Raw genomic sequence first — 24,100 nt, forward strand, 5'->3', positions numbered from 1 at the left:
GGATGAAAAGAGATCTTAAATTGAGTGACTTCGCACTGCCATAAATCCTCGCCCTTTTTGCACAGCCACGTCCCCTTGGCGCCCGGAGCGGACACGGCAGGCTGCAGTCCCTGTCTCCCCGCAGCCCGGGCTACGGCACCTCGCAGAGACGCAGGGGCAGGGGGCAACGCAGGAAGGGTCAGGGGAGAAGGCCACGCATGCCATGTAGTTGGCACAAATGTTGAGAAATCTTTGTTTACACTTCTAGTTACACAGGTAAGGGAGTTCAGAATTACGGGGTTTTTTTTAATAGACTCTTTATTTTTTTATTTTTCAGAAAGAACCTTTAGCAGCTCTACTTTTAGTTAACTACTGTTTGTTCCACCAGCAGCGTATAATTAGAAATAAAACAAACATCAAGCTCAGCTCTTGTCTTTGTCATCAGTTTGGGACAGTGTGGCCACTTACACCTTATCCTCACCTACACATACACTTATATACGTACGTAAAATGTAGTCTATGCCAACCTGCCCGGGCTGTGCGTGATGATCCCAAGGACCGGAGCTCCCTCGGCCTACGGCTCCTTTCAGCCTACAGAACCCCATAGACAGGCCGAGCTTTGGGAACGGGAATAACCCGGCCCGGCCAGAGAGAAGGGTGGGCACGCGGGAAGTGCTGTTGAGGATCGGGTTTGGGAAGCGGTGCCATTTTTCTAATTTAACTCGAGGGGAAATCAAGCGGTGGCAGGTTGGTGTGACAGCGCGGCTGTGGCCGTGCAAAGGGCGGCGGCCGCAGCACTGCGGGCTGAGGGGGAACCACGCCGGGATGAGCGCGGCGGGGCGCCGACCGCAGCCGGCAGCCTAGGGGCGGGCCGGGCCCGGCCCCTGCCGCGCGGGGCGGGGACCGCGGGGTGCGAGCGGCAGCAGCCGCCATGTTCGGTGCGGGCACGCCGGGGGCGCCATGTCTGTTAAGGGCGGCTGCGGCGAAAGGTCCCTGGGCGTGCGCCCGCCCCGCACCGCCGCGGGCACCCGCACGGGAGCGCGCCCAGGGCGGCCGCGAGTCACTGCAAGGACGGGGCACTCCAGGTGCGATCGGACCCCGCACTCCGCGGAAACGCCGGGGGCGGGCGGGAGAGCGGCGCGCCGTGAGCGCGGCAGGGCTGGGTCTGCGGCCGAGGGTAGCCTGTGCTGGGTAAGGGAAGAGCGTAGCTGCTGGCTAAAATAAAACCTGAACGGCCTCGCTTACGGGGAAGATGTGCCCCACAGCGGCCCCGGCTGGGATTTCCTCTGCTCCCCGCCTCCTGGCGTCTAGGCCGGCCTCCCCTGGGGCAGCCGGAGTGCGAGGGACCGGAGGAGTGCGGGAGGCTCTGTCGGAGGGGTTTGCTTGTATGATGAAAGGCCGCCTCCAAAAATAGCCGTCCCCAAGAAACTTTTCACGATGGGAGTTTTCTCTGGGAGGTGCCCCAGATTACAGTGGGAGATGAGTTAGCTGTTGCTTCTTTGCCTTTTTCTGGAAGCAAAACCCGTGATTTGCATCACCAAAGATGTATAGCAGCTAGCAACAATGGCTTTTGTTACTGCGCAGGAGGCCCTGAGCAGTAACAACGCGGTGTGAATGAAAACCTTGTTTTCTTGCTCGAAGTTCAAAGTATAGCAAGAGATCAGAGGTTTGGGATCCAGGTGGTTGAGCTGGGTAAGCCTTTAACTCGGGTCAGGTCAGTTGCCTTTCTTTATTGCTGGTGATACTACTCTACTCTGACAACCGGCTACCCATCTAAAACAAAGAGCAGTTGGCAGGTTCAAGGGTTACTCAAATGCTTATTTCCATGTAATTTATTATTACCAGACAGAATTCATACTAAACAACCAGATTGTAGAGTAACTTAGCCTGAAAGGGGCCCTTGCTGTGCCACTTGACCCAGACCCTTTCTCAAAGCAGGGCTGGCCTCAGAGTTGCACCAAGCTGCGTGGGGCCTCATCCAGACTGAAGTAGGAGCTCCTCCATGTGAGTACTTGGCTTCCCAGAAGGTAAAATTGTAGCAAACTACCCGTATGTGTTACCTAACCTGCAGCCACTCTCCTTGTAGAAAGGACCACATGTGAAAGAGTTCTCCTCCCCATCTACTGACCTGTGTGCACAGCTGAAAGCCAGAGGAGGAGCTTGGCAGGATGAAGCCTGTCATCGTGGTGCATGGTGGAGCTGGCCGGATCTTCAAAGAGCGAGAGGAGGGATGCCGTGCTGGTGTTGTCAGAGCTGCGCTGCGAGGTTACGCTCTCCTGAAGCAGGGAGGCAGTGCCGTAGATGCAGTTGAGGAGGCAGTACGGTCAATGGAAGATGATCCTCATTTTAATGCAGGTAATTTTTCTGAGAATTAAGTGGACTTAGAATCATATATTTCAAGTGTTTTGCCCCGATGCTTCTGAAAATCCTAGCTTGTATTATTACTGTTGCATTAGTATTGATTTATGTACATTGCAGTGGAGTAAATGCTAGTATCACAAAATAGGTGGTTTCTCAGCATGGTATGTACTGTAGTTTCTCATAGTACACTTAGGAAGATGAGTTATGCTTTTGCCATTCTTCAGTGTTATGTATCTGCCACTTAATTTGTGTAGTGCTGTTTTACTTTTCTGTAAATCTTCTGTTACTGTGCTATGTATGTCCAGTTTTAAGACATGGACTCTTAGAGAATATTTGTTAAGTAAATGTGTCTCTTTAAGGCTCTTGGGTATACCTTGCAGCATTGTTTAATCCTGAATGCTTGACCTTTACCTATTGCAACAGAAATACTGGTTTTGGGGATTTTAGGTAATTTTCTATTAATTAATGCTTGCAATTAGTTATTTTGTAAATAATACTAGAGAAGCAATGCAATAATGGTATATGAGTCGTAAATCTATACCTTCCTATAGTAAGGGTTCATAACTGGATTTCTTAATGAGTAATGTGAATTAATGTTAGTGGTAGTAATCAAATACTTTCTCCTCTTCTTAGGACCTCAAGTTTATTATTTTGATGAATTTCAGCAAAAATATTTCCCCACTCCCGCCATGGTATGTCAGAAAAGAACATGGAATGCAATGTAGGTGCTCAGTATTTTAGGTAACATTAGTTATGTGCTCAGTTAGTTTGCAGAGGTTAATTTATTCCATCTCACCTTGCAGTCAAGAGCAGCTTATATTTCATATGAAACTTTCATTGTTTTGTTATTGACTTGGGTTGAACATTTTGATTTTTGGAGCATTCATGCTAGAATTTTGAAGTGGACTTGAAGGTGTAGTGTGTGCTTTTAAATAGTTAGCATCAGGGTGGCATGCTCTCATTTAGCTTTTACTTAACTGGACTTGAGCCTTCACCCATTGTTCAGGTAGTGGCAAATAGTCTGTTACAGATATATCTAATTGTGTCAATGCTCATTAGGTACAGCTGCTCTCAGAATCTGGCAAAAATGAGCTGAAAGCTATGTGAAAATGACCCTGATTGGAGTGGCTGTTTAAACTCATTGTGTAGTATTTATCTTGATAAAAGGATAAAATCAGTTTTGCTGTAATATTTTCTAGGCAAACAGACATTGCTAAGAAACAACAATTAAGATGGGGAAGAATGGGCAGAGCAATCAAGTTGTGCCCTTTTTTTGCTTGATAGGGTGTCGCCATGCTGTGTAGGGTCATCTTGATGTAGGTTTGGTGCAAGGGCTCAGAAGCTGTACTGGTGTATAAAATTACCATTTTAGTGACCTGTGCAGCGTAATAAAGTCATCAAGTTCTACTTGCGTGGTTGTATTTCTGTGTGATCTCTTTGGCTACAGTATGAACCAGCTTGGCATCAGTACTCCAGGTGTAAGAAGTGACACTCTATTGATCCTTGCACACTCTTTCCTATGCAGCCTTTGCAGGACAGAGGACAGATCTGTCTATCCACAATTAGAGGGAGTTGGAGTACTCCTCTCAGTATCCCAGCTGTGATTAGGATAATGTCAGACATGTTGATTATTTGTTTCCTCCTAGATTTTCTGTCTTCTGTTTTCTGTCTCTTTCTGTTTTCCAGCCCTTTGCTTAATAAGAAGCCAAAAACTTAATTTTTTCAGCACTGCTGCCAGTGGATGCCATGGCCTCAGGGGCTGGTAGTCCTTACTCATTGCTTTGGAAGGCAGGTGAAAAGGCAGCCTGTAACCACAGAAGGAAGGTTTCATGCTACCTGAGATCACTTGAAGTTCAGAAACTAGCTTTGTCCTGGTGCACAGACTTTCATGGTGACTAGTGGAATGAGAAAAGTTGGCTTTACAGCTCTCAAAGCTGGAGGAGTTGTGGATGCCCCATCCCTACAAGCGTTCAAGGCCAGGTTGGATCAGACCCTTAGCAACCTGATGTAGTGGGTGGCATCCCTGCCTGTGGAAAGAGGTTGGCACTAGGTGATCTTCAAAGTTCTTTCCAGCCCAGGCCTTTCTGTGAGTCTATGGCAAGTGGGGTGAATTGTTCTTAGAAGGCACCTACGGGTCTCTCTTTACCACCTGTAAAAGGAGACTTGTTTAGAAAGCTGCCTTTAATTACAGAAACTGTCTGCAACTGTTTTCTGCTCAGCAAATTCTAGAAAATCCTAAAGTGTATCCTATGAGGTATGTCCAGTAGACATGGGGTACTCTTAATGTGGTGATGAAGGGGCCTTGTTGTTTCCCCTGGAGCGTGGTTCTGGTCACTCATGGCTGGGAAAGGGGTACCCTGGTTCTAGTGTGAATTTTGTGATCATGGGTTAGAAAGCCTGCCCTGTCAAAGGATGTTAAAAGAGCTTTGTAGGGTTTATCTGAGAAAACAATTCCTTACCAGCATAAGGAAAAGCTGGAAGAGTGATGTTCACGTGGGTGGCACAAGGAAATTACCCTGTAAGCTCTTTACAGATCACTCTAGAAGTTAACATATTGTGCATGGTGCAGGACTTAACTGTGGAATAATTTAATTAGCTGGAGACAGGTAAAAAATAACTTTGGGGGTGTGTCTGTATGTGGCAGGGGCAGTTTTTGAGATTACAAGAGGAGGATTACAGGATTTAGCTGCCTTTTGTCACAGGGGATTTAATTTCATATATTCAGGTCTGAAGTACATTGATATAAAAGTTTTATGACAGTTGTTAACAGTGGTTTCTGGACTGCTTTAATGTTGGTGTAACAGAAAGGAGAAAAGCCCTCCTGGATTAGTTATGTATAATGCACAGGTCTTTTTACCTGAGGTACTGTGTACATCTGCCATGTTTTGGTTTGTTTTTTTACTTTTCAGGTTTAGTCTTCACCATCTGTATTAGCAAGGCTTGTGCACTTGATGACTTACAACCTATTATTCCTCTGTGGTACAATTATTGGCATTATTTAAAAAACATTTGCATTGTCTCATTTTGTATGTCATTAATTTTCAATTAGGTTAATGATAGCACTGATAATTATAGAAGATGTTTTATTACTTTTGTTTTATAAAATTACTTTATATACTGTTTTCTTTGGTAATGGAAGAACTTGTGATTCAAGCTTTTGCTACAGTAGTGAGGGGACACTTACTCTGCTCCATTAATTTTGGCAGTTTCTTGGAGTGCTGTGTGATGTTCATCTGTTGATAGGATCAAACACTATACTATTTCTTTGGGTGGTGTTGTATCCTCCTTTGGAAGAACTGCAAAGGCAAAATAGTGCGCCTAAAAGCAATCTGGGGGATAAAGAATTCTGTTCATGATGGTTTGTTCATCTAACTTTAATACCAAGTATATAATTTGGATGGGATTGGAAGTGTGTTTTTAATCTTATAAAAAAGCAAAACTCAGTTTTAAAATAGATGCTGTTCTCTGTGAGACTTCTGTTAGTGGCTGGATTTTGTGGTTGTACTCAGCAGTGTTTCTGCTGGGTTTTTTGTATTTGGGAGATACTTTCGGTAAGTCAGCAAAGTGGGAAAGAGGCTGCTTGCTGAGAGCTTATAATTGAATCACCTGGGTGGTTAGCTCTTAATGACTTTCTTCTTTTTCTCTTGCCCCCTACTTTTTTTTTTTAATTTGTCTTTAGGTTGTGGATCTGTTCTAAATGAAAAAGGTGAAGTAGAAATGGATGCCATTATCATGGATGGAAAAAATTTAGACTCTGGAGCAGTGTCTGCAGTTAAGTGCATAGCAAACCCCATAAAACTTGCTCGACTTGTTATGGAAAAGGTATGCTGATTATCTACTTGAGTATGAAGCATTTTCTTTTCCTTTGAACTTCAGCCAGTATATTGATACACCTCAGTGATGGTGTTTGTATAGTGCTTTAAAGCAGCAAGGAAGGGAAAAATGGATTGGAGTGTTTGGAAACTATGGTCATGACCATGAAGCACTTACCTTAAGGGGTTTTGAGAAATATTTATAAACAATAGCATTCTAAGGAAATATAACTTGACCTACACATTTTGGTCTCCTGTAGTTCCGCTGCTGGTATTCAAGGGGGTTTTTTGTTGTTTTTCACTTGTTTTTTGAAGAGCTTTTATGTTGTCACTGAGTTTTGTGCTTGATCTTGCAAGATTAGTTCACGGAAATGAATGTTCATGGAACTGAATTGAATGACCCAGTTACATGTTTGGCTATGTAATGCACTCCTTTGTTGTTCTGGGTAGCCTTCTCCACTGTGACCTGATCAGGTGGTAGCACCAGTACAGTTGTAATCTTCCACCAGTAGAAGATAATATTAGCTCTATGTGGTGCTGACAGGTTTTTTCCAAGATAATCAAATTTATCATGGCAGTAAAATATTACTTGACCTTCTATATAAGATCAATCCCACCTTACTCCACTAGGAAGTCCATCTAATATTTGCTACAGCAGACTTCTCTTATTTTTCAGATATGATGCAACTGATCTGCATATCTGTGTCTGTTTTACTATTACAAGGCTGTGACAGTGATCAAAAAGTTTGTCCTGTCTTTGGAGTTTATATTTTCATTCTACCTAGTGCAACTGCCCCATTGTTGGAAAGGTTCATATTTAAAAAAACACTTATTAATAAAAAAGACTTATGTTTCTTTAACCTTTCAAAGTTACTTTTCAGGGAACAATACCTGTTTTGGTGATCTATAAAGATGATTGACATTTATCTTGTCCTCAATGGCCTCCAAAGCAGATAGAATTTTTTTGTGTCCTTAATTGAAAGTTCTGCTTTTAAGATCAGAACATTTCACTAGCATATTGAATATAAATACTTCAGTGAAATGTATGTCTACTAGAAAGGAATGTTAAAACTTGTGATGAATACTTTTTTTCCTTCATACAGAATTTTTTTTGTTATTAACTAGATCAGTAAATGAGTATAGATGGGAGACAGCTTCACAAGATAGAATTTGAGAATATAGATGAAGGGTTGGGGGAGAGATGTCTCTAGCATGTTAAGGTGAATGTTGCATTTTATTTTATTTTCTTCTGTAGAGAACTTATTTTAATGCCTATTGTTTACTTCTTATTCCAGAATCACTGATTTATTTTCTTTGTTGTCTTGTCTATGAAAAAAAATCCTATTTTAGTCAACAAGAATAAGGTCAAAGTGTCACTGTTGAATTTTGAGAATATAACTTAGCAAAGTGTGTTTTAAAAATGAAACAGAAAACCCCAAACTAATAAAGAGAAAGCCCTCTCCTCTGTCTTGTCTATTACAAAGTCTTTCTTGTCATTGCATTGTGCTTCTGGTGTTCAAAAGTGTTGAGGCTAAATTTGAAATGAAATCATACAATTCCACTGTACAGGACCAAGTATAATGGTGTAGCCCTAACACCATGACATTTTGTGGTACAGGTGTTATCTTTGCCAAGATGCAAAAAAATCTCTGTGCATGATGCTAAATTTCAAATGTAAATGTTGGCCTAAATTGCTTGATGTATCCTGAGATGAGTTTCTCTGCTTCTCCATCTCCCATAAGTGGGAATACCAATTGATGTTGCTCTTCTGCTCATTGTTGCCCCTCTGTTCATCTTGGACAGGAATTTTGGGACACCAACCCAGGGTATTTCACAGTACATTTCATAGTGTGTTTTGTTGTACTGTGCTTGATTAAAAAGCATTTTTAACTGTAAGACTTGGGGGAATAAGGGTAGTTTTCCTGGGGCCTTAAGTCTGTGTGCATAATTCCCAGTGGTTTTTGAGTGCCTCAGTACCATAAAGAATTTTGAAATATGCGGCTCCCGAAAACAAACAAACCAACCAAAACCACCCTGCACGTCTGCTTGTAATTGTATTTCCATCCTATTATGGAGCAGTGTGGGCTCCATCTGGTGGCCAGAGTAGCTCCTCTAGGTTGTTGTTGCAACATTGTCCTTTTTGGCTGTCACTTTCCCACTGGGTTCAAACTTGTCCAAATTCATGAAGTAGAAAAAAGGAGAACAGCAGAATAATTTCTGTTCATTATTTACTGTACGGCTGGTCACAGGAGCTTCTAGAGGTGGAAGACTTTCAGTGCATTTACTAATATAACAGATTCTTGATAAAGCACTTAAATATCTGTTGAATTATTCCTGTTTGTATTGAACATAAATAGAATGATACATTGATTTTTTTTTTTTTTTTTTTTTAATTTGGGGCACGTAACCCTTCTCAGCTCCAAAACTTCATTAGGTGGGCTTCTCATGAAAATTAGAGCACTAATTCATTGGTGTATGTAAACTGTGTATGTTTTCTCCTACTCTTATTGTGCAGGACTTTACATTAGGCAAAAGACAATTTAGCTTAGAACACAGATTCTTGAGGCAAGGGGCCAGGTTTTTTTCTGTGCTTCCAGAATTGTTAAATGAAGAACTGTGATGGTCTGAACTTAAGGCCCAGCAGAAATTTGGGGTATTTTCCCCATTTCCAGTGAAATTAGCAAAACGTTCCAGCTTTTGTGGCTTATTTGTAAGATTTCTTGAACCCTTTTCTTGTCCTTTTAGATTACTTTATGTAAATGTCTTCTAGAAAAAGTATGCACTTTATATTAGCAAACATATTAATGAAACATGAAACTAGAAGAATGAGGCAGAAAATGTGCTTTTGCATTGTTTGACAGTGTTCTACTAGTTCTTTTGATTGACAAGAGAGTGATAAAAGACATCATCTTTTTAGGGAGGACTGAAAAAGAAGGAAAAAAGAAAACCCAGAGTCCTATCGTAGAAGTTTATTTATCAATATGCAAGTATTTCTTGTTTATGTAGCCTAGGAAGGTGCATATATTATGCAAATTTGCATATGAGAGGGATGGAATCCTATGAAAAAGTTTTTAGAAATAACTTCCATTTTTTATTATAAAACTTTATATTTTTAAGACTTATTTAAAGGATGCTGTAGTCTTAGTTGCTGAAGAAGGCAAGGGATGGAGGACACAGCCTTCTGGTTCAGATCAAGACTAAAGCAAATTTCAAATTTCCTACAAAAACCCACGAAACAACAGAAAAAAACCCCAACCCACACCCACAAATAAAAACCAAACCTATTTTGAATGCTGCATTGTGTGCTTCTCGTGGGTTAGTGGTAGTGGCAGAGGGGGGCAGTATTGCACAAAGAAGTTGGCTTTCAAGTCGAAGAACACTGCTCATTAGTTTTGTCAGAAATAGGTTGGTCTTACATCGTCTGGTAATATGGGAGCAGCACTCAGCATGAAAGCCCACTGTCTGCTTTCACATAGACAGGGGACTTCTTCTTGTCACCCTTAGCATTCTCTAAAGCAATGCTCTCCTGAATCAAAGATTAATATAAAAGGCATTTAAATTTTCAAACTTGTTTGAAGTCGGGGCTGCAACATCAGAAATGTTTCTAAAGTGTAGTCCTCTGTCCCTGTCCAAAGGCCTTAATGCAGAGGCTGTAATTGGCTTAAGTAGAGGTCAGTGTCTCTGACTTGGGAAGAGGTTTGTCTGGAATCCTTTAAAACAATGCAGTGCTCTGTGTTGGTCATGGTAGTGATTACTTGTCATTGCTTTAGAAATAACAGCAGGTGATGGTCTGCAACATCTTAACCTGTAGCTTTGAGGCTGTAAATGCCCTCCAGAATGTAGCATGGTACAGAAACACCCAACCTCTGCTGTCCTTACTTCTGGCTGAGAGCTGGCTCTGTGCCATGTGGGTGCTTGGCAAGGCTCTGCAGGGCTGCTGCCTCCAGCATCGTGGCTCTGTTTGCACTTCAGCTGCTCTGCTGCTGGAGGGACAGAAAGGCTGGCTGTAGTTTAGGTGCTCTGCTCAGAAATTGTTCTGTGCTCTAAAACTTTCCCAGGCTCTGATGAGCAATTGACAGCTGTGTAATTGTGCAAGAAACTGCTTACTTTTTGACACATTAAAACAACAAAAAAAATCAGATTTCAAAGCTCAGAGGTACTACTAAAGTATAAGGATTAGTTAAACAAATTTATCTGGCAAACCTCTCTAAAATATGAACTAACCGAGCTCTACAGACTTTAAAGCATGGAATTAATCAAAGTTGTTGAATTAAAATCTGGTTTGGAGTGCTTTGTAAATATAGAAATCAAAATAGAACTTTCAAGTATTGTTAGAAGAGAGTAAACATTTCTTGATCAGACCCATTAGAAAGTATTCTGTTCTTAAATTTGATCCTTTGAGTTAATAAGAGTAGCAGCCTGTTGAAGAAAATATTTAAAATGAAATTTAAGGAACATTTTAGTTGTATGCTATTTACATTTGTAGGTTATTTTACTAGGTGTAATGCCTTTAAACAGGAATTTGTTTAGCATTCTTTTGAATAAAAGCCTTCTAAATCTCTTAACTGTCAGTTAACTGGACAAAACAGTTAGTTATGTAGTAATTTGGTGATTGATTTGAAACAGTACAAAACAGTTGCATACAGATTAGCTAAAGAGCAAATTTACCTATTTTCCCTTTCCCATTATAGTAAGTGTTAAATTCATAGGTACAATTCTTTACTATTGATGGTTAAACTTTGTGGTCTGGAGAACTGAAAGCTTCTTCAGCTATAGTGGAAGGGGATATGGAACAGAAGTTTAGACATTTTTAAAATAAAATTTGTAATTTTCATTTTGCGGATGCTTCTAAAGATAGCAGTTATACAAAACTGCTCAGTACAAGACAAAAACAAGAATTGTCAATGAATCTCTTGTCTTTCTGCAGACAAAGCATCTGCTGCTGACTGACCATGGTGCACACCTGTTTGCTCAGGCCATGGGTATTCCTGAAATTCCAGGGGAGAAACTCATAACTGAGAGATCCCGGGAGAGATGGAAGAAGAACCTTGAGCCAGATTCCAATCCTGAAGAGTTTCAGAAGTAGGTAAAATATATTTTATTTTCAAATTTGGGTAATTTACTTTGGGCTATCTGGTTACAAAAAACTCAAAAGAAACCAAAAACCCCCGAACGAACAAAGCGACCAAGAAAAACAAAACCCCAAACAAATAAACACAAACCTCAAAGGCCTGTATTCCAAATGTTATGTGGCTTGATACAGTCTTTACAGTGTGTCTTTCTTGAAAGCAGTAGAAAATCAAGCTTTCAATGAATTTGCTTAAACTTAAATGACTGGAACAAACTTGATGAAACTTGTTGCTGCTTAAGAAGATTATTGGTCACTTTGACAATAGTACAGGTTTTGTGGCTTTATTGGAGAACAAAGTTAGAACTTGTTACTGCTCTTAAAATCATCAGTTACAGAAGTGCATAGAGTAGCTTTAACAAGCAGCAGATATTATTTTGTATAGCTTTTTCTGTGGAGGAACTGGTTTTAAAAAATCAGTGCACATACTAAAACAAGTTAATAAAAAAAGCCCCAAAAACCTAAGAAAGGTGATCTTGGTTAAGTATTAAGTAGATTATCAGATTTGTTTTTAAATTGTATTAGATAGTTAAACAACATCAGAGTTTGACCAGCAATTCCTTCTGAGTGGTAATTGTGGCTGTTGGTTATGAAAAGGAATTAAAAAAAATGACCAAGTTTAGTGGTGGGTGGGAAGAGAGATGCTGCTGGATGCCCAACAGCAAAATGAACATCATTTGGAAAATAAGCTAGTCTCATATAAAGTAGAGAGGAAGGTGAGGGGGACAGTAAAGGAATGAAAAACATCAGGTGTCAAGAATGATTTCTGTGCCTCTGAGGTAGGCATAGTCACTAAATTGTTTTGAGCTTCCATTTGTACATCCATGGTTGTGGTGCAGGAAAACACTGTATTACATTACATAAATGCTGTATTATGTGCTGTTCATCTGTTTTGTGAAACAGGAGTAATGGCAGGAGCAGAGCTGAATTTGAAGATTTGAAGGAGGAAATTTCTTCTGTGAGCATGTTAATTAAAATCCATGAAATAATAAATTACAACCTGTATGTTACTTTCAGTAAATTGCTGGAAGGGAAAACAAAGTAATGAGACAAGCATGGATGTGGTCTTGTAAACAAAGTGATGTTGTTCCTTGACCATAAGGTCTTGGTCATAATTTGTTTTGTATCTTTTGATCCATGGTTTGTCCAAGGACTGTGTGGTATTGTCATTGATTGTGAAGAATTTTGAGCATGGTGTAACCACCACTGTCTCTTGTTCTCTTGAACATACCAGTTGGAATAGCATGGCATTTAAGTCTTCATTCATTCCTCATAACTGCTTTTTTTTTCTTTTTTTTTTTCTTTTTTTTTTTTCTTTTTTTTTTTTTTTCCTGAAAACAGTGTTAGGCATTTTCCGTTCCAGCATGGACTTCTTCTGGAATATCTGATAGTAAAAAGCTTGTGTATTTCTGAAAGGCTGAAGACTTTTTCTTGTCCTGGCCATGCTGGTTTTTTTTTCTGAAAACCAAAACATCAGCACAAATTCACAAAGTTTAAAACAGGTCTTTTTTAATGCAAACCCATTTCATTCTGTATCACACGTGGAATGTTCTTTTTCCCTGTTATGTCCACAGTGATTATGCAGAAACTTGCCTGAGGCGAACAGACAGAAGGTGAAGTAGTATTAGTCAGAGGCAACATAATACCAGATCATACTGGGAATTTGAAGGTTGGTGTATATTTTACTTCCAGTCCCCTGATCCTCACAGTGTTGGAAACCATGGGGTTTCATAGGCTTTGCAGGTCAAGTCTGGAGTCTCCACAAGAGACACCTTTCTCCTCTGCTGGTTAGAAGCTTGCGTTGATTTGTGCTGAAAGCTTAGGATTCCATCTTGCACACCTTTTGCCAAGAACAACGTGTGATTTATCTGCACACTGCAAAGACTCTGGCAATACCCTAGTTAAGAATTATTGGAGTTTGCCTGAGAATCCCACAGAAAGGGTGTTGAGTCTGGCTGTAAGGTAGTAAATGGGCTCCTAGCCCCACTGGGAATCACACTGCTAGAGTAACTTGAGCAGGTATTAACTAACAAGGACCCTAAAACAATAAACAGAAAACCCCACTACTGATGCAGGGCTGAGACAAAATAGCAGGTAACTCATTAGTTAAGTAAATACATGTCACTTCATGGGTATTGGATAATGCAAGATTTAGACAAAAGGAAATGAACAAATCCAAATAATACATTCTGTATCACAGTATATGCAGTATATAGGAATAATTCTTGATTGTAAAAATCCCTAAGAGCATCCTCTGGTACACCACAGGTACTTGTTGAGGTTCTTGCTAGTATCAATAACTAAAAATAGAGAGATGGTTATAATTTGATAGCAGTTTTGTGTTCTTTGTTAATGTTTTGGAGTCAAGTAGCCATGCAAGAAAATTTATTTGTATCTTCTTTGTTCTGAAGATGATCAAAAGAAAGGTTACACTAAAGCAGTAAAATAAGGAACTGTAAGACATCAAGTGTAGTTGTCTGTTTACTCACCTGCAGATGAGGTGTGTTGGACACATTCACTTTGTTATTTATTGCCAGTTGTGCTCTCATACCAAAACAGGTAATTACTGCCTGTGTCATCTGTGTGCTTTTATTTTCACAGTTGCTTAAGGTAAATACTTATCTAAGAAAATATACCTCTGGATACATCTTTCTTAGTTTCTCAGGAGGATCTAACTTTAGTTGGTTGAAGGGTGCTACATGAATGTGCAAGGGAGTACTGAATTTACTAATGTTCTTTTCAGCAAATCACTTCTAACAGATGGATGGGTGGGAAGCCCATCTGCACCATCAGTTTGAGATGAGGTCTGTCTCTACATAAATGTCAGAGCAGCCTATAAGGCCTGTGATTCATCAGTCAACTTGGAATTGCTGTGAATGAAGTGTAGGGACTGACAGTATGATATTTTACATAAGCAGGGGGGAACAGGAAGTTGGGTCTCTGAGAAACTGGCTGTGGGTTTCAAGGTACACAAAGACTTTGTCTGACTTAATTAGCTCAGGTTTTGCTAATTACCAGTGCCCAGGCAAATTCGAAAGGTATTCCTTTTCCAGTTGCCTGTTGGGTAGCTCCTTGAAGGATTGTTACAAATTATTTTCCTGTGTGGAGGGATTTAGATTATTTTGGGGGTTTGGTATACTTCTCCTAGTCACATACTGGTTTATGTTCCTACGTGAATTGCTAAGACTGGAATATATGGGTATTTAAACTGTTGCTTCTCAGTAATGTCTCACTTCTCAGTGTAGCAACTGTTACAATACGTCAGGACAGGCTTTTTTTTTCTGTACACAACTACACATGTCTATTTTTAGCAGGCTATTGTATATGTCTTTTCTGTGTTGAAGAAATAAAGATATAGTTGAGACTTCTGTTTTCTTCAGTGCCTGAAGATTTTTAAACCAATGTGCAGTTTCAGCAGAGTCTACTGGCCAAGTGATTTAAGCCTCGAGATTATGTAGCTACAGAGTACAAAGACTAAAGTATGTCTTAATGATGCATTGTGAGCAATACTAGTTGAAAGGAAAATAAATAAGCTTTTTCTTTTTTTTTATAGCATTCAAACATGAAGGAGTAAGGGGAGTAAGGAAAAGGAAAGAGGAGGAACAGGAAGGAAATGATTCAGTGCATGCATAACATTACTGTCCTTTTCTGTATTCACTCATTTACGTGCATTGTCATTAATAATTCCGGTTAACCTCCTGTTGAAACAGTGGAGCCAATTGTTGCATCTTCGAGTTGCCATTTAGGGGAAAGTTGTGTGTGAGTTTGTGTGTCAGCCAAAAAACTACTCCAGAACTATAATGACTAGAAGTATTTCTGCCCTGTGTGCTTTTGTTTTGTGGGTTTTTTTCCTCCCCAAGTTTCCATGCTATGAAAGTAAACAAGTCATGGGGGGAAGATTAAAAAAAAAGAGTTTTCTACTCTATTAAATACAAAGCTTGTGAGAATTATTGCATGTTTCTTGTTATTTTTGTAATGAAAAGCATGGCAAAAATAGCTTCATGATGAGTAGTAATTCTGTTGTAGAAATCTTCTTTAAAGCTACCTGGGAAATAAAGGCAACGTGCTTTGGCAGGTATGCTTTAATTCTGTCTAATTTTATGAACTGTTTTTCTTGGCAGAGACCTTGGAACAGTTGGTGCTGTTGCTATAGACAGTGAAGGCAATGTAGCTTGTGCAACATCCACGGGAGGACTCTCTAATAAAATGATCGGCCGTGTTGGTGACACAGCATGCATAGGTATGGGGTGTAGGATCTTGCCTTTCTCTTTTTGGGGGCATCTCATTTAAAGAAAGAAAAAAAGGTATTGCAATTGTCCTTTTCATTAGCCAAACAAAACATAAATACTAGTCCATCTGAAATGGAGGTCTAACATTCAAATCTATCAAAGCTAAAGCTCCTTACAGCTTGGAGATATGCAAGAAAGAATTAGAAAATGGGGATGGGAGTTTGTTTTTTCTGTCCTTTCTTCAATGCTAACACCTGTGTTTCCTTTCTGTTGATTCTGATCAAGCTCTCCTTTTTTATGGCTCTGCTTTCCACTAAGTCAAAAACTGTAGCCTGTTCCATATTACGATGCTGTTTCCTCAGTACTTAAGGAAGTAGGTGTAATTGCAATTACTGCTTGTTGTATCAGTGAGCAAGAATTATAAAGTGACTTGCAAATTTGAGTAAATTCCTGTTCTTAAGAGAGCCCTGATAAGGCTGTCTCAGAACCTAATAGATGTGGCGTGGAATAAAGGAAATATTTTAAGAGATTTCTTATCCAAGTATAAAGAGACACTTGAAATCCTTTCCACAGACTTGCCAATTGATTGCTTCAGGGTTCTACCATACAGCTGGGATTTGGAAAACAATTATTTTTAGTAAAACATGTTCCAAACTCAAATAGCATTGCTGTTGGCAGTATGTGATTATTATAAAACTGTCTTTCTTTTGCATACAAAGTTACTGACATTTTGGTATCCTCTGGATTTTGACTATGGTTTTCAGTTTTGTGTCTGGCTGCAGCCTTCTGACTGCAAATACCCTCCTCCTGTGTAGATTATGTTCAGGGTTGTTATAGTTGGGGACATGGTTTGTGAAGGAGAAGTGAAACTGGGCACTTTTGAGCATATTGCTTGCAACTTTTGGTCTTGCTAGGCATCTTCAGGATTTGATACAGAAATGTCAGCTGTGCTCTTAAACATCAGAGGCTTTGGTAAAGCAGCATTGACTTAATATGGCAGTGTTTTTCCACATGTTACTCAGAGTCCATTAAAAGGGTCTGATCAAGAAAGCACAGAAGGGAAGAAACTTTCATTGCTCTTCTAAGGCCTCTTTCCCCTCCCCCAGTACTTTGTTTATAATGCTGTGGTATGTTTCTTCCTAGCTCCTGGGAAATATTTTTCTTAGGAGATGTGCTAGAAATATGGGTATTGAGCAAGCAGAAGCTTGGTAGAGAACAGGGTGTGGAATGGGCCAGCAAAACAAGAATGGGAGAAAAGAAAAAAGGAGGGAAGGGGAGTTCAACAGAAGAAACACTCTGCTTGTGGTGAGGACTTTGAAGATTCTTCAGGGGTGCCTTGAAATTTTACTAGAGCCCATGCTCTTCAAATCTCTTATATGCTGTGGAGGGTAAGTTCCTCTCAAACTGGTCAGCTCACAAATGTCCTCACTAGATCTTCCTTCATATCTTCTCAATTGATATGACCTGGCATTCTGCATCCTGTCCCTATCTTGCTGATCTTCAGTATACCCCCCTTGCTGTTCTGGAAAATATTTTTGCCCATTCCTGTGGAGTGTTGGCCTGCTTCTGCCTCTTGTACACAAACAGATCGCTAGTCTTCTCTCTCAACTTGGCAACTGACTTGCTCCAACTGTTGTTCATCTCTTTCATATATTTTACTTTTCATATTGTGGCAGAAATGAGAAGGAGCTTTTCTGACACTTTGCTTTCAGAAATACATGGAGCTAATGGACCTAAAGAAAGAAATGTTTGGTACCTATTTTAAACAATGCTGGGCTTTTAAATCACATTACAGAATATTGCCTTCTTTTTTTTTTCCCTTTGAAAAGGAAGTGGAGGTTATGCTGACAACTGTTCTGGTGCCACTTCAACCACAGGACATGGGGAGAGCATTATGAAAGTGGTCTTAGCCCGACTGATTCTCTATCACATGGAGCAAGGTATATTCCAAACTTGCTGTAATCTGAAGTAAGGAGGATAGGAAACATTGCCTAATCACAGGTTTCAGTGTATATACTATCATCCTAAAACAGCTGTCAGAAGAGTTGCTCTAAGGGGTATGTGGATGGGTTAAAACAAAAACTTTAGAAACACAACCAAGTATTAAATTATTAATAAAGCTAAAATAGCTGAAGTAAACAGAATTATCTCTGCTGCCTGATAACTGAATCATGCTTCACATCAGTGTACACTGAAAGACATTACTGTATACTTTGTTTAACAGAAGTTCTCTTTAATAATTTTGCCCAATTACAAGCTAAAAATCTGTGAACAAGAAAAAGAAAACAAGTAAAAATAAGATACATTTAAGGGAGCAGTGAGGGAGGGCTAGAAACAGTTAACTAGAGCTGAAATAGAAAGTATAGTGTATTGCCTTTCTAATAAACTGTAAAGGTCATTATTGTAACAACTCTGATTACAGCAACAGAAATTATTTTAAGACTTTTTAACTATGATTTCAATTTACATTTTGTTTTGGAAAATGTACTAAACATACTGGTGGGTATGTGGTAAACAGCTGACACAGTATGTCTTATGTGACTGTAATACAATCTGACTGTGGGATGACCCTTTGTAGCTTTACCTTCATGACTTAGTCTGTCATCTAAACCCTTGATTATGTTACAGCCTGTAAACATAGCCAGACAACATACTTGTGTTGCATGCAGTTCAAGAATCATTAATATAGATATCACGATTATTTTTAGAAATAAAATAGTTTTGGAGCAGTACAGTGTAACTTGCTTTGAGATCAACCAAAGTGGAAATAGTTGGAAAACACTCAATTTACATTTTCATTGGAGAAGCAGTAAGTAGAGAGACAAGTAACAGCTGTGAATATTTTTGTTGGGCTTTATAGGGCTGCTTGCATATAATGAGTGCATTCCTCTAAATCTTATAGCTGACATGACAGTTTCAGCATAAAATACAAACTACAGATTATTTCCCAAAGCTCTTAACATATTATGCTCTCCCTTGACTCTCTAAATTACGTCTCTAAGTATTCAATTTGTAAACAGCTTTCTAAGCTCTTGTCTAAACTGTATAAACCAGTTTCTTCTCTGGCTTAAAGTTAACTGCATTGCAAGACTTATGCATTGATAGCAGTTATCTGGCTTGTGATTAATCAATTTGAAAGGCAAATGAGGCTCAAATTAAAAAGTTTATTTGAAAAAAAGAAAATTAACCCACATGTATTCATGTCTAGTTTGTTTGCACTTGTTCACCCTGTCCATGCTTGCTTTACCTTCATTCATCCTGCCCAGAAGTATAACTCAGCTGCCAGGCAAACACGTCAGCAATTAGATTCCCCCCGGCCCCTCCTCTCAACATATTTCCATGAAGGCACTGAAAACAAACCCTTAAGTTGTTATAGCTTTTTGAGTCCTTGAATAGTGAGCTGAAGTTGCATGTGTAAGAACAACTGCAGAGCCCTCAAAATTCTGTTCAGCTATTTGGTAATTCGCATACTAAATACTCTCTTTTGGACAAATGCTGCAAAATTTACTTCTGTGTTGCAGGAGCGAATTGCTTTGGCAGTCTTAACAGCTGTTGAAATTTCAATCTTATGATGGCAGCTGTTGTCTTGGTGAAAAATCAAACAGTGAAATACTGACCCTTTGAAGACAGTGCCACTGACTTGAATAGTCAGTGTCACCCGTGCATCAGAGTAAGGAGCTTTATCCTGTCAGTCACCAGTGCTGTGAATAATTCTGACTCTGCTGGTTTTATTTGGTTTTAACTCAAAATTTGCAGGGAAGGCATAAAGGTCAGGTTTTGTTCTATAACCTAGGCTGTGTAACATTACTGAGGGTCTATATCTTAGGGTAATTAGGCCAAGCCAACTGCATTCCTGAATGCATATTTAAGCTTGTAGTGAACAATTATTTTGCAGCTATTACAGGCCTGTGTGTATGATGTACCTATTAAATTTCATTTATTTAGAAAATATTCCTGTTAATATAAATCAAATAGAGAAAAGCTGAAGTTGCATTGCTGGTCCTTTGTCTGATGTCTAGTACATTGAGACCTCATTTTGCCTGATGGTTTCAGAAGTTTCAGGAAGAGTCATGCTGATGTCTGCTTTTGATAAATTATGACAATGTGTAGTACGTGCCTTGAGCTCTGTTGCAGCCAGTGGAACTAGAACAGAGATGATGACTGAAATTTTCGACTGTTTTGATGGGTGTTTTTTCAAATTGTAAATGCTTTAGATCTAACTTGTCATAACCTTTGATGAAAACCTTGCAGATTGACATTTTTTTTCTAGTCAAATGATGGCATAAGAAGTGGTGCGTCTTGAACATAAAGTTTGTGAGTTAGTTTTTATTAAACAAACTAATAAATTCTGAAACAAACTAATTCTGAACTGAATCAAAATCAGAAGCTATGTAAATAAATACTTGGGGCAATACTGCACCGTAGCAGCTCTTCACAGCTGTCCAGAGCCTTTCCAAAAATGCTTCCTTTGTTAGACTGGAAATTTCTTGCCAATTTAGTTGAAAGAGAAGTTAGATTTGACTGGTTCCATGGGGAGGGGTGAAATTTTAAGAAAATTTAAAAACTGTCAGGACAGGTCCTGTGAAGTGATTTTGTTTTTCTTTTCAGGAATGTCACCAGAGGTAGCAGCGGACACTGCGTTAGACTACATGAAGACACGAGTTGGGGGTTTGGGGGGTGTCATTGTTGTCAACAAGGCAGGAGAGTGGGCAGCAAGGTTCTCCACCAAGCAAATGTCCTGGGCTACTGTAAAGGATGACAACCTGCATTATGGCATTTATGCTGGGGAGAAGCATATAAAGTCTGTTGATGAAGCTCTTGCGTCTGAACGGGAGGGATTCTAAGAGTGAAGAAAGCTGACTGAGAAGAATGAAGATCTCTGGTTTTTGCTGGAGGACAATGACAGTTGATTTTGTCTTTCTGAAAGATCTTTTGGTTCACAGGCATTACCACATTGACAATCAAAAGAAAATCTGGACATTGTTCTTTGGTGGACATGTGTATATGTGTAGTCTTTTAATACCTTTGTGAAATCAGATACTCCTTTTTTAGATAAGAAAGAGAATGGTCTGTAGGTTCCTTGGTTAGCATGCCTTAATCTTACATTAAAGGGAGCCTGAGTTTCAGTATTAGAGAAACTCCTTTCCACATCCATTCTCAGAGACTCCTGCCAGGATGATTTGAGAGAAAAATACCTATTAATTAAAAGCTGAATTTTGAAAATCCAGAGTCTTTTGAACATCCATCTCATGGTACCAGCTTGCTAATGGTCAATGAAATACCACCAAAGAGCAGTGAAAAGTTGAGATGAAAATTGTTCTCACAGGCTTGAGGTAACTTGTCACAGGATATAATGGAGTAGAGAAAGTAACTTTCTCCAGAGAAGGGAAAGGTGATGCTAAAGAGCTCCAATTCCATTCATTGACATCACAACCAAGTAGGCTAGAATGTTTCAAACTGTATGTGGACAGTTAACAGGAAAGGTGCTATGGACTTAGTATCTGGGGTAGTAATAGAGAAGGTCATGCTTTTAATAAAAATAACAGCAATCTTTTCTACTCAAATGCAAAGGTGATAGGCACCTCTTAAGTCAAAACATGAGACAGAGATGCTGATTAACTGGAAAAATAATTAACTGAAAGTAAGTGATCAAAGCAAGTTGTACTAAAATAAATAAAACTGCCTGTTAACAAGCTTCTTGTGTGAAGTCTGAAACATTGTCTGGAGAGATTTTCTTTTTTAAAAAAATTGATACTCTTACTTCTACTACATTTTCTTCATTAAGATTTTGTATTTTTAAAAGAAAAATTCCTTTTTTATTTTCTGACTCTCAACTATGTTTTTTTTGTGTTAAGAACTGTAATAATTTTATGCATTTCAGCTGGTGACTAGATTTTCTCTTACATGCCATCATTCTATGGAATGTTCCCTTCACAAGATAGCCTAAATAATCATAACAAAAATCTTAAATTGTGGTTTGAAACCACTCCTACCTGGGTCCCAAATACAATAAGCTGTATTACTGAGTTTGCTTATACAGAATAGTAGGGTTGCCAAGACAGTCTAAACTTGCTCTGTGCTCTTTGGTTTCATGGATTTTGCAGGTGATTGGATGTAGACAGCAACGGTTCAAGAGAAGATGGCAGATGCAAACCATGACCCTGGAGTACTTATGCACTTTTTTTCAACAGAGGATCATGCTGAAAATGGCTGCTACCTGATCATCAGAAGTTCATAAAACAGTGACAGTAATTCTAATGTGCTCATTGGTAGAAAAAAGTACCCTTCTATTGAGTAAAAATGAGATACCAATCCTACAGGGCCTGCTATTCTCTAGGGGTAAAAAAGGTAGCTTCCTTTCCAAATTATATCCAAAGTATTTGTCATCAGGAATCTGCTTTATCTCACCTGTCCCTACTGGAAGATAAAATAGGAGAATAACCTCTATGAGTTCAGTCAAAATTCACTTTGCAGCATTATTTTCAGGAAATTGCTCAGTGGGTTTTTTTAAAATGAAAAATAATCCAACCTGAAGTATGTTTTGTAGAGCTAAATGGTGATGCATATAGGCATGGATGTAGGCTGCACACAATACAAATATCTTGTCATATATACTGACTTTGTCAGATGAAAGAGTGCATGGAAGGCACAATCCTTATAACCTTTCCTTTGCTTAAAGGAAGTGCAGGGAGGTGTGTTTACCCTGCAGTACCCTACAGTACTGCTGTAACACCTGGTGTACCGTCTTTGTAAAGCTGTTTGTGTGTTAACAGTTTTTGTTCTGGTCAGGCTCCAAGCTGACCAAAACCCAAGTGATGGTTAGTGTAGCAACAAGCATAAGCTGATACACCTGCTGGGTCCTTGATTGGCAAGGATTTGGAGCTGTGCTAACCCTGCCAGTTGGCTTTGGGTTGGCTTTGAACAAGTTCACGTGGACCCAAAAGGCACCAGAAACCTCAGCAGCACTACACACAGGATCTCAGGGATGTCAGAAGGAATAGTAAATGGCTACTAATTCACCTCAGCTGTTCTCAGGAATACCATGTAATAAATTGCTGGCACTTGACAAAGTCATTATCCTCTATAGGTTCTTCTGTCACTCATAACTAGAGTCGCTGGGCACCTTCCAACAGTGCGTTAAGCACTGTGGCTGCCATCTGCTCTCTATGATTTCTTCTGCCTAACCTTCCCCTTGGTGCCATGCTCTTTATGCCTTTCCTATAAAAACTGATTTTCAGAAATAGATATGGGCTGTTATGTTGCCTAAAATCAAAAGACAAAAACTTGCAACTGATAAAAAGTATATCTTTAATGAAGCATATATTTCAGGTGCACAGAAATGGCTACCTGCACGTGTGATAAAGGATTGCTATAATTATTATAAGGTTAATTAATTAGTATATCTAGCAGGTCCATCCAGTAGGAGATCAGTTTCCCCAGTAACCAACCCTTAATCAGCCCCTTGGAGTTGGTATAAGGGTATTTGTTATGTCTCTTAAGTTCTGGTGGAGAACCAGATATTCTTGTCAGAAATTCTCTTCCTAAGAATAAGACTAAACAGAATTTCAAGAATGTGTTAGAAAGAGCTACTTTATTATTCTGAAATGTGAGAAATAGCAAGAAAAGTACTAGAAACCATACAGCAATAAATAAAAATCTAAAAAGCTATGAATATATGAAAAAGCTAAAAATCTTCAGCTATCAGTTATACCTTTCCAGTTCATGTGTGACTGGGAATGACTACCTGTGCCTTACATATGGATTGATGGCATTTGATAATCTTCAGGCTGTAGTTTGCGCCACAGTTCAAATGATGTCAGCTCAGGCAAAGCACCAGTCCAGGCATTCAGGGCTATATGCTTCTCTCCCAGGTAGCTGACCAGCACTCAGTAAAGGTATGTGATTTCCTCACCTGATCTAGATAGCAGGGAGACCTATTATAGGATAGTGTTCCTCTCCCTCCTAAGGGGGAATGCCAGCAAATGGTCAGGGATGTGGTAGACCTATTTTCAAAGAAGCTTGAGAGCTGGGGATGGAAGAGTTTTCCTCTCTCTCTTGCTTTAGCCCTTTCAGTTATGTTCTTTAGCTAGAACAGGGTGAGACTTTGTTGCAGATGATGTAAGAGGTTGCTGGTGTTGCACGGGACTCCCTAATGTTTTAATATGCTTACATGTTGTCTGACCTTTGTGAACATTGAGAAACCACCCTTTATAAGGGCTTTAACATTTAACAGCTTTTATAAATGTAGTTGCAAGATGCTGAACTTAGGGGGGATACCAACAGCAGGACAGGAAGCTGTGTGCCCCTGCTGTGCACTGCTGCTGGAAATGAGACTCTAATCCAAATGGCTGTGACCTGGATATCAAAGAAAGAAAATTAGAGGTTTGTTGCCAAGAAACTGGGTGTCCTTGGCATCTACCAAAGCAGAAACAGTTTTAATTATCTAATTAAAGTGGGGCATCCTATTATTTTATATCATTTAGAAAGCCAGTTGTGGATGTTGTCCTGTTGCTTTCTTAGTACTCTGTAGAAAGGGTCCCTGACATGCACAGATAGCTGTGATGGGTCTACATATTAAAGCAAAGACGTTA

General features: G+C 39.6%; 1 protein-coding gene across 7 annotated transcripts; it reads left to right on the forward strand.

Annotated features, from left to right (window-relative positions):
* The first annotated feature begins 547 nt into the window (after positions 1 to 547).
* Positions 548 to 21,202, forward strand: ASRGL1 (asparaginase and isoaspartyl peptidase 1). Of its 7 annotated transcripts, none has more exons than XM_071445008.1 (8): positions 895 to 1,064; positions 1,918 to 1,983; positions 2,066 to 2,334; positions 6,020 to 6,162; positions 11,080 to 11,234; positions 15,402 to 15,520; positions 17,339 to 17,449; positions 20,118 to 21,202. In XM_071445008.1, the coding sequence occupies exons 3-8, from the start codon at positions 2,148 to 2,150 to the stop codon at positions 20,351 to 20,353; spliced, it is 951 nt and encodes a 316-aa protein (XP_071301109.1). In that variant the 5' UTR covers positions 895 to 1,064; positions 1,918 to 1,983; positions 2,066 to 2,147; the 3' UTR covers positions 20,354 to 21,202. The 7 variants fall into 7 exon arrangements, with proteins under 7 accessions (XP_071301127.1, XP_071301109.1, XP_071301135.1 ...); XM_071445034.1 differs by having other exon boundaries at positions 2,120 to 2,334; XM_071445017.1 differs by lacking the exon at positions 895 to 1,064 and adding an exon at positions 1,154 to 1,170.
* The last annotated feature ends 2,898 nt before the right edge of the window (positions 21,203 to 24,100 follow it).

This window comes from Agelaius tricolor, unplaced genomic scaffold (assembly GCF_023055355.1).
Source record: "Agelaius tricolor isolate 1412-34295 unplaced genomic scaffold, bAgeTri1.0.p SCAF_1, whole genome shotgun sequence".
Lineage (NCBI taxonomy): Eukaryota > Metazoa > Chordata > Aves > Passeriformes > Icteridae > Agelaius > Agelaius tricolor.

Bases quoted from the DNA above. Each gene is read 5' to 3' on its own strand.
- ASRGL1 (XM_071445026.1), top strand. From the start codon at position 2,148: ATGAAGCCTGTCATCGTGGTGCATGGTGGAGCTGGCCGGATCTTCAAA. The intron at 15,521-17,338 runs GTATGGGGTGTA...CCCTTTGAAAAG, and splicing joins TGGTGACACAGCATGCATAG to GAAGTGGAGGTTATGCTGAC. The intron at 17,450-20,117 runs GTATATTCCAAA...TTTTCTTTTCAG, and splicing joins TCTCTATCACATGGAGCAAG to GAATGTCACCAGAGGTAGCA.